The sequence below is a fragment of the Melanerpes formicivorus genome, unplaced genomic scaffold (assembly GCF_026170545.1).
Source record: "Melanerpes formicivorus ecotype bairdi unplaced genomic scaffold, bMelFor1.0.p_v2 SCAF_2, whole genome shotgun sequence".
NCBI classification, from domain to species: Eukaryota; Metazoa; Chordata; class Aves; order Piciformes; family Picidae; genus Melanerpes; species Melanerpes formicivorus.
In genome coordinates, this window is record NW_027142354.1 from 4,620,131 (window position 1) to 4,645,662 (window position 25,532).

The 25,532-nt window shown below is 45.0% G+C and overlaps 2 protein-coding genes across 4 annotated transcripts in view; one reads left to right on the top strand and one right to left on the bottom strand.

Annotated features, from left to right (window-relative positions):
* MDN1 (midasin AAA ATPase 1) overlaps positions 1–11,460 on the bottom strand; it is a 142,041-nt gene extending 130,581 nt beyond the window's left edge. The window contains exons 1-2 of the mRNA XM_068149473.1: positions 11,283–11,460; positions 648–874 (exon numbers count right to left, since the gene is read on the bottom strand). Of these exons, the coding sequence (XP_068005574.1) occupies positions 648–874; positions 11,283–11,381 (326 nt within the window). The 5' untranslated portion in view covers positions 11,382–11,460. The remainder of the gene's footprint in view (positions 1–647; positions 875–11,282) is intronic.
* Positions 11,461–11,682: 222 nt separating this feature from the next.
* CASP8AP2 (caspase 8 associated protein 2) overlaps positions 11,683–25,532 on the top strand; it is a 30,223-nt gene continuing 16,373 nt past the window's right edge. The window contains exons 1-7 of one of the 3 annotated variants that reach the window (XM_068149495.1): positions 11,683–12,211; positions 13,825–13,900; positions 14,900–14,980; positions 16,487–16,587; positions 18,459–18,533; positions 20,137–20,252; positions 20,824–23,345. In XM_068149495.1, coding sequence (XP_068005596.1) covers positions 13,852–13,900; positions 14,900–14,980; positions 16,487–16,587; positions 18,459–18,533; positions 20,137–20,252; positions 20,824–23,345 — 2,944 coding nt within the window. In that variant the 5' untranslated portion in view covers positions 11,683–12,211; positions 13,825–13,851. Of the gene's footprint in view, positions 12,212–12,600; positions 12,697–13,824; positions 13,901–14,899; positions 14,981–16,486; positions 16,588–18,458; positions 18,534–20,136; positions 20,253–20,823; positions 23,346–25,532 lie in introns of those variants that run through there. The other 2 variants (XM_068149505.1, XM_068149487.1) reach the window with 2 other exon arrangements.

A 25,532-nucleotide genomic window follows, 5' to 3' on the forward strand; every position in this document is an offset into this window, starting at 1 on the left:
TCCCCTGCCACAGCTTGAGATGGTGTCCTCTGGTTCTGTCACAGGTTACCTGGGAGAAGAGACCAACCCCTACCTCGCTACAACCCCCTTTCAGGTAGTTGTAGAGAGCAGTAAGTTCTCCCCTGAGCCTCCTCTTCTCTAGGCTAAGAAACCCCAGCTCCCTCACACTCTTCTCATAGGGTTGTGCTCCAAACCCCTCACCAGCTTTGTTGCCTTCTCTGGGCACGTATGAGCAACTCAACATCTTTCTTGAATTGAGGAGCCCAGAACTGGATACAGTACTCAAGGTGTGGCCTAATCAGCTGCAAACAGCACTGCCTTTGGTGAAATTTCTTTGCTTGTTCTCATTTACTGAAAAAGTAATACCAGCTCCTGCTTCTGCAGCTTTGTGCTCTGCTGGCCTACAGGTCTAACCTTAAGCGCAGAGATTTTGGTTGTGAGCGATTTTTCTTTTGATTATTAAGATGAAAATCACATTAGACCTTACAGCACAATTTAATTCCTCCAAGCTGTGTTTAAGATTCATATGGTCTAAATAATTCTTTCAGTTCAAAACACATTTGTTACTGGGGGAGACAATCCAAATTGTAACTCCACCTCCCATCACTGGTGAATACCCAATACTGCGCAGACATTCCATTACTCACGGCAAAACATCAGGGTGGTCGGCAACCAGCTTGCTCATTGCCACACACAGCCTTTCATGTCGATCGTGGTTGAGCTGGCCACCAGCTCTAATGGCTTCTGCATTCCTCTCCAGCAAATCCAACAAGATGGGCCGAACTTGACGGCTGATCAACACGGTACATTCTTTATCCAGCAGTAACTGTGCTAAAGTATCGAGGATGCACTGCCGGTCCTGCTGAGTCCAAATCTAAAGGAAGAGAAAGCAAGAACGAATTGAATGGGAAATTGGTTGGGCTTTAACTTCGGGACTACTTATGCAGGATTCAGAGTGAATTTTAGAGGAATGACTATTGAAAAAAACAACCATACATCAAACAGAAGAGAGACCAAAATTCATTGAATCATAGAATTGTCAGGGTTGGAAGGGACCTCAAGGATTATCTAGTTCCAACATCTCTGCCATGGGCAGGGAAACCTCACACTAGATCAGGATGATCAGAGCCCCATCAAGCCTGCCTGTAGAAACTTCCAGGGATGGGGCTTCCACCACCTCCCTGGGCAGCCTGTTCCAGTGTCTCACCACTCTCACAGTGAAGAACTTCTTCCTAATATCCAATCTGAATCTACCCATGTCCAGTTTTGCTCCATTCCGCCTAGTCCTATCACTACCTGACATCCTAAAAAGTCCCTCAGCAGCTTTCTTGTAGGCCCCTTTCAGATACTGGAAGGATATCCCCAATATCCCCAACTCTCTCAGTCTATCCTCACAGGAGAGGTGCTCCAGCCCTCTGATCATATAATTTCCCATGGAATTATTTACATGACACTGTTCTCCATATTTGGAAAACACAGTCACAAGCTGTGCCAGGGGAAGTTTAGGCTCGAGGCAAGGAGAAAGCTCTTCACAAAGAGAGTTGTTTGCTGTTGGAATGTGCTGCTCAGGGAGGTGGTGGAGTCACCATCCCTAGAGGTGCTCAAGAGGGGATTGGACATGGCAGTTGGTGCCATGGTTTAGTAGTCATGAGGTCTTGGGTGACAGGTTGGACTTGATGATCTTTGAGGTCTCTTCCAACCTTATTGATTCTATGAAAAAGGAATTACAAAAAAGTCCCAAGATTAAAAATTGTATTTTTCAGCTAAAAGATAAAGAAAATATATATATTTTTAAAATAAAAAGTTGAGAAAGTGTAGTAACAACCAAAACATCTTTGTTAACAGAATTCTCGCTGATCTCAACAGCTTGTCCTTGTGAGAGCCACAAAACATTTAAGATTTACAACTGTTTGAAATGCATTGTGTTTAACATCTTTCAAAAAAGAAGCATTCAATCATGATCAAAGCTTTATTTCCATATTTCCAAATAAACTCTATCCCAACCTAAACCAGTACATTCTGACAGCAATTATAATGAGCAATATTGTTAACAAGCAGAAGCACACATCTGCAGTTTAGAACAGAATACAATAGAATAGACCAGACCAGACCAGACCAGGTTGGAAGAGACCTTCAAGATCATCACGTCCAACCTATCATCCAACACCAACTAAACCATGCAACCAAGCACCCTATCAAGTCTCCTCCTGAACACCTCCAATGATGGTGACTCCACCACCTCCCTGGGCAGCCCATTCCAATGGGCAATCACTCTGTGTAAAACTTCCTCCTAACCTCCAGCTTAAACCTCCCTGGGGTGCAGCCTGAGACTGTGTCCTCTTGTTCTGGTACTGGTTGCCTGGGAGAAGAGACCAACCTCTGCCTGTCTACAACCTCCCTTCAGGTAATTGTAGATAGCAATAAGGTCACCCCTGAGTCTCCTCTTCTCCAGGCTAAGCAGCCCCAGCTCCCTCAGCCTCTCCTCATAGGGCTTGTGTTCCAAACCCCTCACCAACTTTGTTGCCCTTCTCTGGACACGCTCCAGCAAGTCAACATCCTTCCTAAACTGAGGAGCCCAGAAATAACAGTTGTTTGGGGTTTTTCCTTATTTTTCTACAAAAATAGTCTTTTAGTGCAAAACAAAGTATTAGGCTTTAGAATAGATGGGAAACATAGGCACATCTGCTAGAACAAAACAAATCCAAACACTTTGGCCACAATAACCCCATGCAGCACTACAGACCAAGGGATGAGGGGCTGGAGAGCAGCCTGGCTGAGAGGGACCTGGCAGTGCTGGTTGACAACCAACTGAACATAGAATCATAGAATCAGTAAGGTTGGAAAAGACCTCAGAGATCATCAAGTCCAACCTATTACCTAATACCTAACACCTCATGACAACTAAACCATGGCACCAAGAGCCACATCCAATCCTTTTTTGAACACCTCCAGGGATGGTGACTCCACCACCGCCCTGGGCAGCACATTCCAATGGCCAACAGCTCTCTCTGTGAAGAACTTTCTCCTCACCTCAAGCCTAAACTTCCCCTGGTGCAGCTTGAGACTACGTCCTCTTGTTCTGGTGCTGGTTGCCTGGGAGGAGACCAACCCCCACCTGGCTACAACTTCTCACCAGCCTCATTGCCCTTCTCTAGACATGCTTAGGTGTATCAATGTCCTTCTTAAATTAAAGGGCCCAGAACTGGATGCAGTACTCAAGGTGTGGCCTAACCAGTGCTTGAGTACAGGGGCAGAATGACTTTCCTGCTCCTGCTGGCCACACTATTTCTGATGCAGGCCAGAATGCCATTGGCCTTCTTGGCCATCTGGGCACACTGCTGGCTCATGTTCAGATGCTGTCAGCCAGTACCCCCAGGTCCCTTTCTGCCTGGCCACTCTCCAGCCACTCTGTCCCCAGCCTGTAGCGCTGTATGGGGTTGCTGTGACCAAGGTGCAGCACCTGGCACTTGCACTTATTGAATGTCATCCTGTTGAACTCTGCCCATCTGTCCAGCCTGTCAAGATCCCTCTGGAGAGCCCTTCCACCCTCTAACCAACCAACTCCTGCCCCCAGCTTGGTGTCATCTGCAAATTTACTGATGGTGGACTCAATGCCCTTATCCAGATCATCAAGAAAGATACTGAATAGGATGGGGCCCAGCACTGATCCCTAGGGGACACCACTAGTGACTGGCCTCCAGATGGATGTGACACCATTCACCACCACGCTCTGGGCCAACATGAGCCACCAGTTTGCCCAGCTGGCATGGGAGGCCAATTGCATCTTGGCTTGTATCAGGAATAGTGTGGTCAGCTGGACTAGGGATGGAATTCTGACCCTGTACTCCCCCTGCAGTGCTGAGGCCTCACCTTGAGTACCATGTGCAGTTCTGGGCCCCTCGCTTCAAGTAAAATATTGAGGTGCTGGAGCAGGTCCAGAGGAGAGCAATGAGACTGGTGAAGGGACTGGAAGGAAAGTCTGATGAGGAGAGCCTGAGGGAGCTGGGGGTGTTTAGCCTGAAGAAGAGGAGACTCAGGAGGGACCTCATCACACTCTACAACTACCTGAAGTTGTGGTAAGGTGAGGGTCAGGTTCTTCTCCCAGGCAACTTGTGACACAAGGACACAGCCTGAAGTCATGCTGGGAGAGGTTTAGGTTGGATGTTAGGAAGCACTTTTGCATGGAAAGGATAATTAGACACTGGAATGGACTGCCCAGGGAGGTGGTGGAGTCAGCTGTCCCTGGAGGTATTCAAGGAAAGATTGGATGTGGCATTCAGTGACATGGTCTAGTTGAGGTGGTGGTGTCAGGTCATAGGCTGGACTTGATGATCTCAGAGGTCTATTCCAGCCTCAGTAATTCTGTGATTCTGTGAAATAAACACCCCCCTCAGCACACACAGGTGTCTTACCCACCTTTCTAACTTTGTTACTGAAGAACAACAACTTGTGTCTTATGTTTAAATTTGCCTGGTCTTTCAGCTCATGTCATTATCCAAGCATATAGAGCAGTATCATTAGTGAAAAAAATCAGGATTATAAATTTACACAGCAGTGGTTTTGCTCTTAACTTTGATGCTGCACTCTCTCCTCCCTTGCTGAATGAACCTTTGTTCTATCAAAACGATTTTATCTTTCTTGGCAAATAGTCATAAATACAGCCAGACAAGGCAACTTTCCAAACAAAACAAGCACTTACTAAACTCTACAGAAAGATTCTGTCTTTGGTTTTAGCAACAAATGCAGCCAATTTCTTTTTCTCCTAGACTTCTGTTGCCTGTGTAAAATCTGTTCCTGGGCTTGCAGGTTGGGTGGCTTCATTGGCATCCTGGCCTGCATTAGGAATAGTGTGGCCAGCAGGAGCAGGGAAGTCATTGTGCCCCTGTACTCTACATTGGTTAGGCCACACCTTTATTACTGTGTCCAGTTCTGGGCCACTCAGTTCAAGAAGGACATTGAAACACTTGAATGTGTGCAAACAAGGGCAACAAGGCTGGGGAGAGGCCTTGAACACAAGCCCTATGAGGAGAGGCTGACGGAGCTGGGATTGTTTAGCCTGGAGAAGAGGAGGCTCAGGGGTGACCTCATTGCCCTCTACAACTACCTGAAAGGTGGTTGTAGCCAGGAAGGGGTTGGTCTCTTCTCCCAGGCAACCAGCACCAGAACAAGGGGACACAGTCTCAAGCTGCACCAGGGGAGGTTTAGACACAAGGCAAGGAGAAAGTTCTTCACCGAGCGAGTTGTTCGTCATTGGAATGTGCTGCCCAGGGAGGTGGTGGAGTCACCATCCCTGGAGGCGTTCAAGAGGGGATTGGATGTGGCACTTGGTGCCATGGTCTAGTCATGAGGTCTGTGTTGATAGGTTGGACTCTATGATCCTCGAGGTCTCTTCCAACTTTAGTTATACTGTGATAATAGATGGCAACTGCCTCTGAAAGGGTGATGTCCTAAGGTAATACCACTGTCACATCTTTCTAGAATGCACCCATACTTGTTCAAGCTCCTTGGGCTTCCCTAAGAATTTGAGGAGACTTTCATTCCCCAACAGCATGTGAGAAATCAGAGAAACTGTAGTGTATGCACACTAAAAACACCAAAATCATCACCTTAATTGCAAGCAGTTTCTTCCATGTCTTGTGCTTATGTTTATGAAACATGGTATGTTTGTTTTCCTCTCATTTACCAGAGCAGCATCAAAAATGATTAAACTGAAGGCCTGCAGTCATCACTGAGCAGGTGAGATATTGTTCATTACAGGGGATCAAGTAGCAAAATGATTGACAAGCTCTTCAAAGGCAGCATGACTCAAAGAACTTGAGACTAATGCCATCATATAAAAACAAGAACTACCTTGAGTTTCCAAATCAATTACACCTTTGGCTACCCAAACAAGGCAAAAGGGAGTACTTAATTTATTAAACAGAGCTTTCATGATCACGTAAAAGGAACAGTTAACAGCAAAATAGTAAATAAACAATGTGATGGACCCAGTAAAATTCTGCAGTTAAGAGACTACTGTAAAGCAAACCCTTTCCATTAGCAATTCTGTGAGAGCAAGCAGGGTTTTTTAATCATTGTGTGCAGTACCCTGAGGATGTACAAAACTGTTCAAAGATCACAGTGGCAACATTTACATTCCTCAAAGAGACAGTCCTTTTTATTTCAGAGCCTTTCAGAGCATATATTAAACATTTTATGGGAAGGAATACTGTCAGAGAGTTTGTGGGTTTTTTTTTTAGCTAAAGCTGGCTTTGTGAAATACCCAACCTTCTCCACCAGCAGCAAAGGACAGCTGGTCGGAGAGTGTTTAATTCCAGTGTTAAAATCTGGGATAGTAAATCTGCACCCTCAGTTCCAAACAGCTGGTTTAAGAGAGCATCACCAAAGACAGTATATAGAATATATGTATACACATTGTTTATTATTAATGAGACATTAAACAGAAACACAGCTAGGAGTCAAACAAACACTATTCCAGATGCTTCTCTAGCAGCATGGTGCACATCTCCTTCCCAACATGCACAGTACATTTACCCAGCACTCACAAGGTATAGAAATCTTTATTAAGAACCAGTTTCATCCAGCATCTGAGATTACTAAGAGAAATGAGGACAGCAAGGAACAATCTAGGCCCACATGTAAGATACACTTCTAACCATGGCTTCCAGGTGTTTCCACACAAACCAGGCATTCCACCACACAAATTTAATGAGATGCTTCTAAAGAGTGAAAAAGCATAGAGCCACACATGAGAAGTCCTCCTTCCTCCTCCAACACAGAAACAGATGTTCTGGGTTCCATTCCCCCACACAACAGTTCTACTATTATATGAAGCAATCAAAGTGGCAAGATGATCCAAATTGATACTTCCAACATCTTCCACTGTGTGAGGAGGTTGTGAATGAGTTTCCCACATCAGCACACACAAGGTTCAGAGTAAAGAGAAGCAACAGAAAATTGTGGCTTGGCCTTGGGAACTGGCCAAAACAAAAACAAACCAAAAAAAAGAGAAAAAAGAGAAGGAGGACTCTTTTTGGCATCTCTCTAGTTCAGCAAGATAAAGCAAAGCATGAGCCTGCACTATTACAATGCACATATTTCAAGAAGAAAAGTAAAAAGACAAGGGAAAATGCAGTCTCACAAAGACAACAAATAGCTTTAACTACCTGTAGATCAAGCTAGAACTTCCTACACCTCCTTCAGCACAATGTATTTGACAGAGTTGGGCAAACTGCTCTTTCAAGGATAGGAAGAATGTTCTCTTTGACTCTCTATCACTGTATTTATTAACATGCTGTCTTCCAAAAATCACAGCTTTTCAAAAACTAGAAGGAGATGATAATACACTGCAGGATGGAAGCAAAAGTGACACATATCTTCCTTCCTTTATAATGGTACATAATGCAAAGCATAATTATGCTTTCAAATAAAAAGCTGAAGTTGTTGCCAGGATTTCAGGACATTTTTCCAACAGCCAGTGAGTAGCTGGGTAAATCTGGGAGAGCTTGGTCACCTCTTTTTCCTACCTCTGTTAAAAAGGTAACAAAGACACTTCTTGACATCAAATGCTAAAACTGCAGGGCTATAAATAAGAGTTTGGAGTTAATATTATTAAAACAATTTCCACTGCTGCACAGAAAATTGAAAGGCAAAACTAAGGATGCCAAGATAAAACACCAACAGAGTAAAACAGGAGATCCAGAATGGCATGCTTGAGATCTCTAGAATAGAATAGACCAGACCAGGTTGGAAGAGACCTTCAAGATCATCGCATCCAACCCATCAACCAATCCAACCCACCTAAACAACTAACCCATGGCACCAAGCACCCCATCAAGTCTCCTCCTGAACACCTCCAATGATGGTGACTCCACCACCTCCCCAGGCAGCCCATTCCAATGGGCAATCATTCTCTCTGCATAAAACTTCTTCCTAACATCCAACCTAAATCTCTCCTGGCACAGCCTGAGACTGTGTCCTCTTGTTCTGGTACTGGCTGCCTGGGAGAAGAGACCAGCATCCGCCTGTCTACAACCTCCCTTCAGGTAGCTGTAGAGAGTAATAAGGTCACCTCTGAGTCTCCTCCAGGCTAAGCAATCCCAGCTCCCTCAGTCTTTCCTCATAGGGCTTGTGTTCCAAACCCCTCACCAACTTTGTTGCCCTTCTCTGGACTCCTTCCAGTAAGTCAACCTCATTCCTAAACTGAGGGGCCCAGAACTGGACACAGTACTCGAGGTGCGGTTCCATAGACTACAGAAGGTTATAGAAGCTATAGAAGGTTCCATAGACTACAGAGAAGAAATCTCCAAAAGGATCAGGTTTTCTGATTTCTTTCTCTCAACACATGCACAGTGGGAGATACAAAAGGCAGAAATGAATAAAGATATTTTTAAACTAAGGTTCTGTTCCTACCAGTATTTTAACCTCCACATTAAGGAACTTCTCTACTGAAATGACACCTTCCCAGGGAGCCAAATACATGCATTTGCACAAAATCTGCATGTGGAGTTCTACACAGGAAGATGTTCCAATTCAAACAGACCTTTGCTAACACACAGCACCAAAAGCAAAGCCCAGCAGTCTGTGAAGCCCTCCTGCTTATGCAGTTTGTTTTAATGATCCAAAAAATAAAGGCAGGCAACAGAAAAAAGTTTAGAGAGCATTGCATTCCATTTTCCTCATTAAGAACACAGAAATTTGCTGTACCTTTGCAGAAGTAATGGCATAGAAATACTCTACAGAAAAGAGTCTGTTTGTGTTACATATTGAAGCACAGGTAACCAGTGCCTTACTAAGAATCTCAAAACACCATTCCTTACTGAGCAGTTGTGGGCAAGTTCCATTCCATTAAGGAATACCTGAAGATTTATGCAGCCAGAAAGACACAGCAAGGTGGCAGAACAAGAAGGTTCTACATTTCCAGAATGCACACAACTGGTAGCAAATCAGATGTGATGACTGGAGCCCACAGTTGTTTCTTGGCCTAACATAACCCTAGATCTATAGCTTGGTAATAGCAATTCAGTTTTCAAAAGAAAGTGTCATTGTTCACTAATGTCCTGTTCCAGAATCTCTGTATATAATCATGCTTTAATAACTTCTACCTTTTGTCCTGGTTTCACATGATACAGTTCATTTTCTTCCTAACTGCTAGCACAGTGCTGTGTTTTGGATTTAGTGTGAGAAGAATGTTGATAACACATTGATATTTTAGAGGTTGCTAAGTAGCACTTAAGGATTTTTCAGTTTCTCATGCTCTGCCAGTGAACAGGCACACAAGAAGCTGGGAGGTAGCTGACAGGGCAAGTGACCCAAACTATACAAAAGGATATTCCAAATCACAGAACATTATGCTCAGTATATAAACTGGGGGCAGTCGGCCTGGTCAGGGGGCAGATTGCTGCTCAGGTATACTGGTCAATAAATGGCAACTAATTGCATTGTGCATCACTTGTCTTTCCTTGGGGTTTATATGTCTTTTAGTTATATTCCTCTTCATTACAATTATTGTTGTTGTTATTATTTTATTGTTACTGCTGTAATGTGTTTTGCTTTAGTTATTCTCATCTCAACCCATCTTGTTTTCCAGAGCTCCTCCCCATCCAACGTGGGGCAGGGGGAGGGTGAGCTAGTGCCTGCTTGGTGCTTCATTGCTGGCTGAGGTTAAACCATGACACTTTAAAACCTGCCCTGTATCTCAGAGCAGTTGCCAGAAGGGAAAGGGCACAGTCCCTTCCCCAGTCACAGGTCTTGATGACTCACTTCTGGTTCACTCCATCTGTCTGCTACATCACATATTTGCACCAGCCCTATATCTATTTCTTGGCTGCTTCTTTCTCCTGAATATCAGCTCTTCATCATACTTCCCACCAATTAGAATCAATTCTCCAATGTAAGAATATACATGCTCACATCAATTTTACTTTGATCTGAAGAGAGACAGAAGAAAAAGCCATCTGTCTACCAACACAGAACCTTGGCTACCAGTAGGGAAGCCTTCCCCCTCCATAACTAAGAGACTAATTCAGACTGCAAACAAATATCCTGAAAACAAATACATGATCTAGACTTTTCAAACAACTGGGACATTTCCTGAACACTCAAACAGAAATATGGATTTTGAGCCCCACTGTATGTACAAAATACAGCAGCTTCTAAAGCTCTATCATGAAAAGTATTAATTATAACACCTGATGTGTTGATGTCCTGTTACTACATGTCTGCAAGTATTTCAGAGCCAGCACTGAGCTAGGTCTCAACCACCTTAGCAGGCAGGTGTGCTTTTCACAGGTAATGAAGCCAAAGTATGAAATCAGTAAAAACAGGAACATGTTTCCAGCTTCACTGCAATTAGAAAAAAAGCAGCAAACCTTAGAAAATCGTGTCCTTTTTATCCCACATGCTATTCTTACAGCAGTTAAAGACATACCGATAACATCATGGTAACAGAATCACAGAATCGTTTTGTTTGGAAAAGATCTGTAAAATCACCGAGTCGAACCATCATCTAATTCTATCAAGGCTGGGGCCAGCACCCTCAGCACCACATGCCTGTGTCTTTCAAACACCTCCAGGGATAAAGATCCAATCACCTCCCTGGGAAGACTTTTCCAAAGTGTGGTAACATTTTCAGTGACTTTCTTCTGATATCCCATCTAAATCTCCTCAGTGCGGCTAGTGTTATGAGGGGTAAGAGACCGACATCCACCTCGCCACAAACCTCTTTTCAGGTAGCTGCAGAGAGCAATAAAGCCTCCCTGCAGCTTCCACTTCTGCAGGCTGAGCAAATCCAGTTCCCTCAACATGCAGCAGCTAAGGGACTAAGAGACTAGACTCTGTCACGATGCTTGCGAACAACATGCCGCTATCGTGCTTTCAGAGTCACTGGACATGCACAAGGAAAATACCGACTACTTTAACTGCGGGGCAAAACGCCTCCTCGGGAAGGGCAATAAGCGGCGTACCAGTGCACAGGAGACGACCTGCCTCACAGAGTTTTTCCCGCACAACTCTGGAAGAGACGGAATAGGGGAAGGAACCTCAACAAGCACACACAAGACTTGTTCCCGCAGAGCGGATCCGCCGGCAGCCTGAGGACGAAGGGGCGGGAGGGGTGACCAGGAGGTGCGGGCAGCAGACAAAGCTGCCGGGAGGAGATGGCGGCGCGGGGGAGGAAGGCAGCGAGGTACGTCCTCCTCCCTCCTCAGCGGCCCCTGTACGACTCGCCCAAAGGAAGGAAGGGCGTCCCGGGGCTGCCGTCGAGCCCTGTACCGTCCGCTCACCTGTTTCGCCAGAAACCTGCTCAGCTCCGCGCTGCTCTTCTCGTTCCTGCGAGCCACTAGCTGCAGCGGCTCCGCCAGGCGGACCCGCAAGTGGGCCATCCTCCTCCGCCGCCACCGGAGCGCGGGCAGAACTGGGGGGGTGAGGAGAAGTGTCCGCGCTCACCCGCCCGCCGGCAGCACGTGGGGCGCGAGACAGACGCGCAGCTTCCGCTTCACCGGCACCGTCACCCGCCCGCGACGTCGCAGGCGAAGGGCAGCGCGGCTCCACCCCGTCGCCCACATGACGGTGCCTTCTCTAAACTACAGCTACCGGCATGCAGCGCTCCACCCGAGTCCCGGGGCACTGGGCTCCTGCTGCATGCTGGGAGGCGTAGTCCGTTAGGAGTTCCGCGGAGCTCCCTGGATTGTCGGGAGTTGTTCGCCAGTGGAGCGAGTTTCTCACGGCGCTGAAAGCTCCTGCGTGCAGCGCTCTGCTTGGTGTCCTTGTCCTGCCCGGCACTCAGCTTCCCGGGCAGTCAACCGTTATTGTGGCTGCAGGACTTGCCTATAGCAGGCCGGGTCAAGGGCCATCACAGTTCTTACCCCAAAGCCTTTGAAATCTAGGTCATGGTACCAGTCAGAGTCCTGCCTGAGGAGGGGTGGTGAGTAACCCAAACAGGTGGTTCAGGCTCGGGAGGAAGAAGGCCAGCATTACGCTACCATTTCCACGTCACCCTCCCCAACTCGCCAGCCACAGACAGCTCACGAAATCACATCGCAGATCTAAGGCACTAAACGATGTTTCCAGAGGGGTTTGACGGCGGGCTTGCCGACAGCAGCAACCGGATTTAACCCTCAGACTTCCCGAGAGAGCTATCAGAGCTGCCTCACGTCCAGCCTCCTACAGCATCAGGGTGCGGCCTCTCACGATTACGACCAACTCACACCAGGTCAGCCTGCGGCCTTGAAACAGCCCAGACAGCCTGCTGCTACCGCTCCCCTCCCCTTTCCACCCACCAAAGCGTTTACAGGAGGGCCTGGCGACCACGGAGAACCCAGAGGCCGCACCTCCGGGCCGAAACGGCTCCACCCGCAGGGCAGGCGAAGGCGGGGGGAGCCCCGCGGGCCAGCGCATCTTCCCGCGCTGAGCCGAGCACCCGGCTCAGGGACTGGGCCGGGGGCGCGAGCGGCCGGAAAAGGGAGGGGCTAAGCCAAGGGGGAGGGGCGCTGCCGCCTCGCGCTGCTTGCTTTGGCGCCAACTGTTTCAGGTTGGGGGGCGGGTTTCGCTGACGGCGCGGCCGGGGCGCGCCGTGCGTCTGCGGTGGTTGGCTGCCGTGGTCGAGAGCCCTGCCCCCTCGGCGCCCGGCCTGCGGGACCACTGGCGCCGGCGGCGGCCACCTGCGGGGTGTCGCGGGCCGGGGGCGGCGGCTGACCGGTGAGTGAGGGTTGTGAGGCCGCGGCGGCCTGCCCAGCAGAGTCTTCTTCTTCCTTTGAGTCCTGTCCTTTCCTCTCTCCACCACCGGCCCGGTGGGGGCTCGGTGGTGTGTCGCCTTGCCGTCCCGCGCGAGTGCCGCTTCCCTCCTCTTGCTACCCGTGCGCAGATCTCGCCGCTCGGTTCGGCCCGATCTGGCTTTGCCCACCGCGTAACATGCGGCGCCCTGCTGGCCTCTCCTCCTGGGCGCAGTTTGCTCTCCCCAGTCCGCCGGCGGTTGCGGGGCGCGGGATGCCGCTCGTGCCGCGGCAGCGGTTGTGCTGCTCTCGGGCCGCGATCGGCCCTGACCCCCGACAGATCCTGGGCGCTTCCGCCGTGACAGGAATTGGGGCGGGAGCCCCTTCCCGCCCGTACAGGGAGAGTGAGGCCTGGGGAATGGATGAGGGCCGCTGCCTCTGAACTGGCAGGCTGCTGCTCAGTGCCTCTGCTTGCACCCACACCCGAGCCTTTCTCTGCGCTCCGCTTTTCCATACAGTGGGTGCCTTGGTGTTGCAGGCTACTGCTTTCGCTTCAGAGATCCTTGTGTATCAGTGTTGCAAACCTGAGTGCTCTTAAAGTCATTCTGCAATAGCTGCTGTGGCCCATACGATCCGTCCTATGGCCGAGCATGACTATATGCATTGGTAGGCAAAATGTTTCTTGCCTGCCTCTGCTCATTATTGCTCTGGCTGGTGGTGTCAAGCAGGGAAAGCTTGCTCTTAAACAGCTAGCAGAAAAGAAACTACGATTATCAAATCGGGTTAAGATATCCATTCAGATGGTCTATTCAGACAACGTAGTGCTTGTTTCAATACCTTTATAGGATCTTTATTTATTAATATGAATAAAAGATACAGCTGAAGTACTTCAGCATACTTGTTTAGGGTACAGGTAATGTATTGCTTTTTGCAGTGGAGCTTTACGTTTGTTATCTTGATGTTGGAGTTTTCTCATTTCGGTGTTGGATTTCATTGAAGAGCAAGGGTCTACAGGTAGCTGAGGTGTAACTGAAGTATTTCAAGATGCTTCTGTTAGACGATGTTGTTCTGAAATCGTCAACCTGTTGTCTTTCCTCTGATGTTTTGCTCGTAGATGGGGAAGCCATAGGGAGTTTGTATCATGGCAACAGATGAGGATGGACTAGGACTGTTTGATATCCGATACAGCGGTAAGAAGTGTTGCATTACTTAATGTTTCACAGTGAATGAAGGCAGGACAAATACTGATGTACTTCAACTGCAATTAAATGGCTGTGACATAGGATCATTATAAGATCTATTCTGTTTAAGTTTGGATTTTAAGCCATAACTGTGTAGTTTGGATTTCTGTTATGTTTTGAGGGGAGGTCTAGAACTAGTCTGTCCCTTCTGTTTTATGGTGTATAATTTAACCTGTGCTGTATCTCAGTGAAGCATGTATTTTGACAGGAATATCATTCCTTTGTTTGCTATTCATAAGAGCAAATGCACAATCATCTGATATAGTACCAGTAATCAAGGTACAGTAACATTATTTCCAGCTCTGCAGTTAACTGATCTGATGTGTATTTGTGAGATGCCCTGCTTCAGAAGAACTGTGAATATTTGTTGCAGAATTGGAGAGATTCACATAGAAGAGATGAGAGTGATAAGGGCCATTGGAAAAAGGCATGAAGGGTGACCAAAGAGATTTGAACTAAAATACTTTCACAGCGCCAGTTAGAATGTGAATAGATGGCAGTGCTGAAACAGATTCTTTGAATTATGATACAGGCTGTTACAATACTTTGTTTAGCAAAAAATGTTTCTTTTAACCATACTGGCTTTGTCATATTAATTCTTCTATTTTTATTTCTGAGTTGCCTAACTTATGTATTCAGTGTGTTCTAGAAAAGTTTCAAGTTCAGATAAAGTTGACTTATTTAAAGCCATACAATTTGCTTCATGCACAATTCCTGTAATACTTAAGAACTGATTTTGCAAGACTGTTGTTGGTCTTTGGACACTAAATGTCCTTTCTCCACAGTAGCAGCAGCTTGTTGGATAGAATTCCCCTGTCTTTTATTAGTCTGTGCTACTACTTTTACTAGTCTCTGCTGGTCTAGGATGACAGCTATGCTTACTTTATAGAAAAGTAGAGATTGGAGTTTACTAAATGTTTACTTTTGTCTTTGGTCCATCTTCTTTAGCTGAAGCTTCCCCCTTCAAGGAAGGTGATGAGAGCTCAGTGGATATTTACGATGGCTTGGACAATAGTTTGACAGCTCCTGGTAGGTTAATTGCATCATGCTGCTTGGCTTCAAGCTTTATCAAGTCTGTGCTGCTCAGGCTGGTTTCAAGTAAAACAACAGTTAGCTTTAAGTTTACACTTAGCTGGTGTAAACATGTGTTTGTGTACTTCAATACCTACTTGTTTCAATTTGATTTGATAGCTAACAAATTATTTGCCTGCAAATGAATCTGTATTTCAAAAGTATAGTAAATCAGGTTCTGTCAGTAATGCATATTTGGTGAATAGAGTACACAGGCTGATTTGAAGAAAAAACACTATTATCTAAATGATTGGGGTGTTGGGTTAGGTTTGGTTTTGTTTTCTTTCATTTCTTTGGAACTACAGCTATTTATTTATTTAACACAAGAAACACAATGTTCAACCCCACACCAGCTCTGCAGTAACTCCATTGGACTCCAATCATAGAATCAGTCAGGGTTGGAAGGGACCACAAGGATCATCTAGTTCCAACCCCGCTGCCATGGGCAGGGACACCCCACACTAGATCAGGCTGGCCAGAGCCTCATCCAGCCTGATCTTAAACACCTCCAGGGACAGGGCCTCAACCACCTCCCTGGACAACCCATTCCGGGGCTTCACCACTCTCATGGTGAAGAACTTCCTCCTCACATCCAGTCTGAATCTCCCCACCTCCAGCTTCATTCCATTCCCCCTAGTCCTATCACTACCTGACATCCTGACAAATCCCTCCCCAGCCTTCCTGTAGGCCCCCTTCAGATACTGGAAGGCCACAATAAGGTCACCTCAGAGCCTTCTTTTCTCCAGACTGAACAGCCCCAACTCCTTCAGTCTGTCCTCATAGGAGAGGTGCTCCAGCCCTCTGATCATCCTTGTGGCCCTTCTCTGGACACATTCCAGCACCTCCATATCCCTCTTGTAATAAGGGCTCCAGAACTGGACACAGTACTCCAGGTGGGGTCTCAGCAGAGCTGAGTAGAGGGGGAGAATCACCCCCCTTGACCTGCCAATCAACTGATCTCTCTGTGAAAGTGTCACTGGCATCTGAGTATTTCTTTTCTCAGTAATTTTTTTTTTCAAATGCAAATATTTCCAGGGTGAAGTCTGGCCAAAAGCTGCCTGAGCTGTGGGATGCACATAGTTCATTCTAGCTTCCTGCTATCTGTTTGCTCTGGAATTGTGGAGCTGCAGATCACTGCTACAGTGATCTGCTCTGTAAATTAGACAGATTTACTGTGATATAGCTCTCCTTTGACTTAAGCAACTGACTTAGACAGTCATAAAATGCACCCATCTTTGTTCTTAGCTATCCTGCATATGTTTTAATTTTTCTAACACAGTTTTCAGCTGGACTTTAATATTCATTACCTTCCATGTAAATGCAAGTGCTCCACACAAAACTAACATAAATATCGAAATTCAAAATAGGAATTTCTCCAGAAAAGGTCCAAGGTTTTTTTTCTTCACTGACAGAATGCAACCTGGCCAGTAAAAATCTCTACCTGATCGATTTTTCTTTCTGCAGACAATTCTGCTCGAAATTCCACACCAGCTGGAAACGGCTTGAATTTATTTGATGAGATCCTAATCGAAGAAGGGACTGCAAAGGAAGCATCGTACAATGAGGTTTGTATCAATGTGAAGTAAATAATTCTAGCATTTTGGAGTCTTTTATTCCAAGTTTTCCTGTGTAAAGTGCAAAAACATGTCAGTATGCTCACATCGTTTAAAAACAGTTTCCCTGTATGCTGATAAGTTATGTCAACAAATTTGTCAGAATAAGCAAATCTCTCACTCTGTGACCTGGGCTGTTCTCATTTGATGCCCTTTGTATGGGGTTTCATGTATCAGCTGTATTATGTTCCAGGTGTCTGGTAACAGAGCTAGTCTTGACATTTCTCCCAATTACATAGAATTACATAAAATAAACCAGGTTGGAAGAAACCTTCAAGATCATCGTGTCCAGCCCATCAACCAGTCCAACCCACCTAAACAACTAACCCATGGCACCAAGCACCCCATCAAGTCTCCTCCTGAACACCTCCAATGACAGCGACTCCACCACCTCCCCGGGCAGCCCATTCCAATGGGCAATCACTCTCTCTGTATAGAACTTCTTCCTAACATCCAACCTGAACCTCCCCTGGCACAGCCTGAGACTGTGTCCTCTTGTTCTCGTACTGACTGCCTGGGAGAAGAGACCAACATCCGCCTGTCTACAACCTCCCTTCAGGTAGTTGTAGAGAGTGATAAGGTCACCCCTGAGTCTCCTCTTCTCCAGGCTAAGCAATCCCAGCTCCCTCAGTCTTTCCTCATAGGGCTTGTGTTCCAGACCCCTCACCAACTTCATTGCCTTTCTCTGGACTGGTTCCCGCAAGTCAACCTCCTTCCTAAACTGAGGGGCCCACAACTGGACACAGGACTCGAGGTGTGGCCTAACCAGTGCAGTGTACAGGGGCACAATGACCTCCCTGCTCCTGCTGGCCACACTGTTCCTGATGCAGGCCAGGATGCCATTGGCCCTCCTGGCTGCCTGGGCACACTGCAGGCTCATGTTCAGCCTACCATCGACCCTCTCTACCTGGCTGCTCTCCAGCCACTCTGACCGCAGCCTGCAGCACTGCATGGGGTTGTTGTGGCCAATGTGCAGAATGAATTTTACTAGATTATAGCAAATAGATCATGGATTAATCTTATGCATCATTAAAGTTTATCATTGAGTCTGAAGACAACCATGTAGTAGAAAACTATTCCTAACAGATAACAGAACACTTATTTGTGTAGCATCACCTGTTATGGCCCATAAGACTCAGCTTAACTCACTTGAGCTTTGGAATAAAAGGAACAGGCATCCACAGATACCATGTACTATAGAAGAAGCGGGATTCATACCCACAGGACTTTACTAAGCGACGGAAGTTCACTTTGAAAGTCTGAAAGCAGTTTACTCTATTAAGTATTACAACAGGGAAGTTCTCCATTCTTCTGTGAAAGTTTTGTTGCCATCTACTTTTAAATAAGGGCTTGTGCCAAATGTAATTTGTGTAATTCTGTGATTTCTAGCAGTCCTTTGCAGCCTATTTTGTCAGTCCAGGTTTGTGTGTGGTAACTTTTGGTCGTGCTTTTCCATACCTGTTTTGTATTATGTGAAATCTGACGAGTCCTTGCCTGTGGGGCTCTGAGAACGCCTGCTCCTTGGTAATGGTGTCTTCAGTTTCACAATACTGTGGCTTCCTGTTGCTCTCTAGTCTATTACTGTTTAGCAAGCATGCATAGATTTACTCTTATTTGAGTGTTTGTGATGTTTTAGAAGCTTGTGTACCTGTGGGGGCATACTGAAGCTTTTTGTTTTAATATATTACTTTGGGGGGAAAAAAAAACCCAACACAGAACTTTGTGACATACATTATTGTGTTAACAAACTATAAATCTAGCTGAGTAACTCTTCTGTGTAATTAAGTCTGCTTCTGTGCTGTGAATTCTTCTCTCTTTGACAGTTGCAAGCAGAATATGGAAAATGTCAGCAACAAATTAAAGAATTGATGAAGAAATTTAAGGAAATTCAGGCACAGGTACTGTAGTTCAAAAAGCAACATTGTTAAGGTTTATATGAAGCAAACTGAATATTGCTTTGAGAGTTAATTTCATATGCTTTCCAGAATTGATCCATCCTGTGGATGGTTTGTAAAGCATCTTTGCAGGTGCTGGAAGCTTCTTCCACCTAGGAGAGTTGCTAGGATAACCTACTAAGAAAATCAGTGGGTCAACTCATTTAGTGATACTGCACACAGACTACAGTTGTTTAAAGGCTCTGTTCTCACTACTTAATTAGAAAATAAGCATGGCAAATGAAGACTTATCTGAAAGGTGTCTAGTTCTCTTGGGTTTTTGTAAGAAATAGATCTTTAATGCACTTGGGAGAGAGTTTCAAAAGTACCTGACCTGTCACTAGAACAGGAAGAGTATCATAGTATCAGTCAGGGATGGAAGGGACCACAAGGATCATCTAGTTCCAACCCCCCTGCCATGGGCAGGGACACCCCACACTACATCAGGCTGGCCAGAGCCTCATCTAGCCTGGTCTTAAACACCTCCAGGGACAGGGCCTCAACCACCTCCCTGGACAACCCATTCCAGGGCTTCACCACTCTCATGGTGAAGAACTTCCTCCTCACATCCAGCCTGAATCTCCCCACCTCCAGCTTCATTCCATTCCCCCTAGTCCTATCGCTATATGTATGTCTGAGTTGCTTTGAGCATAGTACCATTCTGATAAGGCTGAACTGCTCTTCGGTTTGTGCTAGTATGCCCATGCTGTGTCGTTCTAAATATTTAGATTATCATCTAGTTAGATTATTTTGGGCAATTCTACAGCATGCTTCTCTGTGTATCACAGATCTAGTCTGAAAGGTTCTACACTTGGCATCTTTAAGCAGTGTTTCTGCCCTGTGACATTTCTGCATTGTTTTCTGCAAAACTTGTCTGCCTTTCTGAGCAGGCTTTGCTGAGGATAATGTTTTTTTTTAAAAGGGCTATCTCTGGGATTGGCAGATAGGGTTCTAGACCACCACATGCAGAAATATTAGAATGATAGGGCACCCAAAGTTGGTTTTGGTACCTTGAAAGACAGTCAGTTACCCTCTTTCTGAAAGTGCTTAAAAGCTACGTCTTTCGTTGGAAACAGTGGCCAAGAAAGTAATAAATTGAGTAAAGCCATGAAGTGGAGGAGGGGATTAGAATTTTTTTGTTCTATGGCTACTTGGTTTATGGCATATTTCAGTATTAATAAATTGTGTCCTTAAAACATCTTAAGTAATTACCAAGAGCACAAACAGGAGTATAAAAGTGAGCAATATTAAAAAAGCCCCAAACAAATAAACACCCCACCCCCCCAAAAAAAATAATCCACAACAAAAAAACTCCAACAACCACTAAACAGAAAAACAAAGAAAGAAATCACCCCAAAAAACCCAAACACAACCCCCCTCTTTTGGATCTCTGTCATTCTGACTTAATTCTAGCTTCAAACAGCTTCTGTATATTCTACTGTCAGTTTGCACGTGTTGGGACTTTTTCTAGTGGTTATCTTGTACTGTTTTTCATTACCTGTTTGGGTGCCCAAGCTAATTCTCCTTTTCTCTCTCACTGTCTTTTTTTTGTACATATTTAAACCAGAATGTCATTCTACAGAATGAAAACCTAGCCCTCAAAAAGAATATTTCAGCACTTATCAAAACAGCAAGAGTGGAAATTAACCGTAAGGATGAAGAAATCAGTAATCTCCACCAAAGGTACAACCAGGCAGAATGGAAAACACACTTTCTGTCTGATCATGTTTATATACCTGTAAGAAACATTTCTGTGTATTTGAAGTAAAACTAATGAAGAAAACAATGACATAATAAACAGTTGTTAAGTTTAGTAGTGGTACCATCAGAGGAAGTAAATGTCTTTGCTTGATGAGGTCTTTGGTTTCTAATTGAAGAAAACAAGGAGGAATCCAAAGGGTGACCACTTGCCTGAATTTCTTTTTGTTTGTTTTGTGGAATCACCTGTTCTTGATGGGTTTTCTAGCCATCTTGCATATTTCACAACCCATAATACCTTACAAAATTCAGTTTCAGAATTAGTCTGCTAGTCTGCTCAGTTCCACAGATCTAGCCAAAGAGGCTACATAAATTTAATGTGGGAAACACAGTAATTATTAAACTTTTTATGCCTATTTTTTTTCAACCTGAAGCTGAAAGAAAGCATGAAGAAAAAAATTAGAAATTAAAGGATGCACTGCAATTCAGCTTCAGTTATGCTTAAATAAATCTCAGAATAATGCAACCTGGTTTTTTTTTTTTGCTTTATAAACAGGCTATCAGAACTTCCCAATCATCGAAGTAGTTTCACCAGAACATACCTTCCAGGGTCAAATAGCGGAAGATGCTCTGAGACGTGTAAAACGAAAGATTCCAAGTTCAGACCTTCTGATTTAGGTGATGGTGTGAAGATGGAGCATAGAATTAAAAATGACTGTTCAAAGGATACACACCACAGTCACTCATCTCATAATGTGGACAATGGGAAGGCTGTCTCTGAAAAAAGAAACACTCCATATTTGCCGAAATACCCTCCCGAAGAGCTCTGCAGTGATGGTGCTCACACCTGTCCACCAAACCATGACCATGTTTCAAAAGACAAAGACAACAGAAAGGAAAGAAAAGAAATTAAAAGTAATGAACAGTGCAGTAGGGGAAATGTCAACAAATACAAAAGAGAAGTACATCAGAGCACTGGAAACAGCGGTGATGGAGAAGAGGGGAATCCAGATCCTCAACAGAAGCTGAAAACCCTCTCAGAGAAGGCTAGTAAAAATGAGTTGCAACAAAAAAGTCAGGGTGTAAAACTCAAATGCAGTCCAAGTGTAGAAAGAAGAGTAGAAAGGAGTGTTTCTTCCTGGGAGAAACAAACTGCTGGTAAAGACAGGTACCAAACAAGAGGCGAATCATATGGCGATGAGAGATCACAAAGTGTATTGAAGAAGGACATTAAAACACATGATAGAGATGAAAAAAATGCTAGTCAAAAATCTAAACCAAATGAAAAGCTACAAGAGCAGGCAAGGAGGTCTGGTAGAGGGAGTAGTCCACACTCCAAGAATGAACATTCCAAGAGTCTTCATGAGTCACGTAAATGTCGTGTGGAAGAGTCTAGAAAAGGAAAAGACATTGACTGCAAGAGAGACAGGGGAACAAGTGATCACACTCCTCGAGAGGGAAGGACTTCACCCTCGAATTCCAGCGGCAGAGAGCATAAATATGCACGCTTGAAGGAAAGCGGTGGTAGATATGAATGGGAAACAGCACATTCCAAATCAGAAAGACACAGAACTGAAGAAAAAAGGAAAAGAGACAGAGAGGATCAGGATGAAAATAGACATTTTAGAAATGAAAGAAAAGTTTTGAGAGAGGATTCTCACCAATCTGTGAAAGAATCCAAGAAAGGTACAGATGCTACAAAAAGTGAGAGAAACAAGTCCTATAAGTTAGTAGACACATCCAGAGTAGCAGACAGCTTGAAAGACCATAAAGCTCACAAAACTAAAGATGATCGCACTGGGACAAAAAGGAAAGATTTAAAACTTAGCTTCATGGAAAAGCTAAATTTAACTCTTTCTCCTGCTAAGAAACAATGTCTCTCTCCAACAGATGGGCTTAAAGCACTTTCACAAAGGGCCACTGATGAGGGAAATACAGAGCTCACACTGCAGGCAGAACTGTTGGATTCTGACCACCCTGTTAACTGTGGTCCCACAGAACAAATTAATTCAACTCTGCAAGTTGTGGACAGTGCAGCTCAAAGCAACATGGAACCAGCACTGCCTGTTTCTGTCGATTCTGAAAATGAAGCCTTGAAAGTAGCCACTGCAGATCCAGCACCGTCTGAAGCATTGCCAGCAGTGGCAACTGATGAACTGAGCTCAGAAACCTTATCAGAACCAGAAGTGGGTCAGGTACCGCGCCAAGCCTTGCCAGAGGCAGCAGAGGTACTAATTCCTGATGAGCTGCAGGCTCAGACATTGTCTGAAGCAGCAGAGGCTTGTGATCTGGTTGAATCAGAAGCTGCAACAGCAGCAGCAGTGACAGATCTGATTCACTCTGGATCTTTGCCCCTGGAGATGGCAAGGAGCATGGCAGAGTGTGAAGACTTGCCTCTGAGAGTGGGTGTGATGCAGGATGATGATGTACCAACAGCAGAAGTGGCACAGTGTGACTCTACCAATGAAAGTATGGGTGCCCTTCCAGAGTCAGCATCAGAGAAGAAAGAGGAACATAAAACATGGCTAGCTACTGACATAGAAAGCTCAGAAGACAAACATGGCTCTCAGAACCTTGTCTTGGATGACTTGGAACCCAAAAGTTCTGGTGACATGGAGTCCCATGATGTTGCAGATGGTATTAGGGAAGTAAAACCAGACTCTTCATTGGAAGTAGTGAAGCATGTTGATCACTTGGCTGCAGAAAACATCGAATGTCCCACTGAGGAAAAGAGTATCTGCCAAATTAATATGAATACATCTCAGTCACTTGACAGAGCTATGTTAACTGATAAGAGTGAACCATTGGTGGACCAGAATACTTCTGACCTGGAGCCAAACCTAACCGAAATCAGTACAGCATCATCTTGTCTTAGTGGTGAGATGTATCCTAGAACTAAGGAGAGAGAAGCTAACCCAGTGCCTGTTGATGATGACAGCTCTATACTGAGCATTGATCTCAATCACTTGAGGTATTTTCCAAAGGCAATCAGCCCGCTGAACAGTCCCATGCGCCCTTTGGCTAAAGCACTTAAGATGGAAAGTCCCTGCAAAGGTCTTGTGAAGAGTTACAACAAAGGTATTTGTATATTCTAATTTCTTTTCTTCATAAAGACTTAGAAGATTCATTCAAGGAAAGCAGGAGTTACTACTTCTAACTGCCTTTTTAAAAGTATTTGTCGTTTCCTAAGAATGTTGGAGCGAGTCCAGAGGAGGGACACAAGGGTGATCCAAGGGCTGGAGCACATCTGCTATGAGGATAGGCTAAGGGAGCTGGGGTTGTTCAGCCTGGAGAAGAGGATACTCTGAGGGGGGACCTTACAGCTGCCTTCCAGTACCTGAAGGGATCCTACAGGAAGGCTGGAGAGGGACTTCCATAAGAACAGCAACAAAGTTGGTGAGGGGCTTGGAACACAAGCCCTATGAGGAGAGGCTGAGGGAGCTGGGGCTGCTTAGCCTGGAGAGGAGGAGACTCAGGGGTGACCTTATCGCTCTCTACAACTACCTTAAGGGGGGTTGTAGACAGTTGGATGTTGGTCTCTTCTCCCAGGCAACCAGTACCAGAACAAGAGGACACAGTCTCAGGCTGCACCAGGGGAGGTTTAGGCTGGAGGTTAGGAGGAAGTTTTACACAGAGAGAGTGATTGCCCATTGGAATGGGCTGCCTGGGGAGGTGGTGGAGTCACCATCATTGGAGGTGTTCAGGAGGAGACTTGATAGGGTGCTTGGTTGCATGGTTTAGTTGATCAGGTGGTGTTGGATGATAGGTTGGACGTGATGATCTTGAAGGTCTCTTCCAGTCCTATTCTATTCTATTCTATTCTATTCTATTCTATTCTATTCTATTCTATTCTATTCTATTCTATTCCATTCCATTCCATTCCATTCCATTCCATTCCATTCCATTCCATTCCATTCCATTCCATTCCATTCCATTCCATTCCATTCTAACAAGGGGCAGTGCTTTTAAGCTGAGAGAGAGTATGTTGAGACTGGATCTTAGGAAGGAGTGTGAGGGAGATGAGACTCTGGAATTGGTTGCCCAGGGAGGTTGTGGGGGGCATTATCCCTGGGGCTGTTCAAGGCCAGGTTGGATGAGGCTTTGAGCAGCCAAGTCTAGTTGAGAGGCATCCCTGCCCATGGTGGGGAGGTTGGAGTAGATGATCTCTAAGGTCCCTTTGAACCTAAGCCATACTATGATTCTTTTTAAGCTGTATAAATCTCCATGGTCCATCTTGTTTGTAACAGAACCATGTAACAGTGCAGCCAAAGTTGTACCCAACTGAACATTGATGCTATAAAAAATGGAATTTGTCATTAGTGACAGATGGGTGGTTGAAATAAGAGTTATGTACTAACCTCTAAAAAAAAAATGTATAGGTTTCTTAATTGCAATTAGTTCTGAATAGATCTCATTAAGTTTTTCTCTGAAATTGCAGAGGCAAAAGTTATTTAGCATCATGTTCTTTCAAGTATTCATTTATGAGAAAGCTGAAGAGAGTACCTGAGACTTCATTTCTAGGAATGTCAGATAAGAGAAGGCTGCACTCTCCATTTGAATGAATTTCACTGTGAATATATATTTGTATGTGTGTGTGTATATAAAATAATTATGAGTCACTTAGTGGGGAAAAAGTAGAACAAATAGAACATTAGGATTCATCATTAATGAAGTAAGAGCTAACACCTAAATAAGGTGTCAGGGAGATAAAATGCAAAGACAGTACACACAGGAAGACAAAATAGATGATCAGTGTAAAGATGAACAGTTTAAAGCTGTTAGTTGTGTGAATTTAACTCTTCCTGTAATGTCTTGCTGCAGCTTCTAAAAAGCTTTCTTGGAAATTTGGAGGAATGGTAGAGTGGTATTTAAGTCATTTTTCTCATGCTTCAAAACATAATCCTTAGGATGTTTTGCAAATCTTGGCATAGTTTACTCTGGAATTTGGTCTCTTGTGCTTGAAATGGCAACTCTTAAGTGTGAATGGCTTTAACAGTTTATATTTGATTCCTACAGTAGTTTATATTGAAATATCTGGGTAGACAGGAGAGCTTGGAGATCAAAGTAGAATCATAGAATCAATAGGGTTGGAAAAGACCTCAAAGATCATTAAGTCCAACCTGTCACCCAACACATCATGACTACTAAACCATGGCACCAAGCAGCACATCCAATCCCTTTTTGAACATCTCCAGGGACAGTGACTCCACCACCTTCCTGGGCAGCACATTCCAATGTCCAGCAACTCTCTCTGTGAAGCACTTT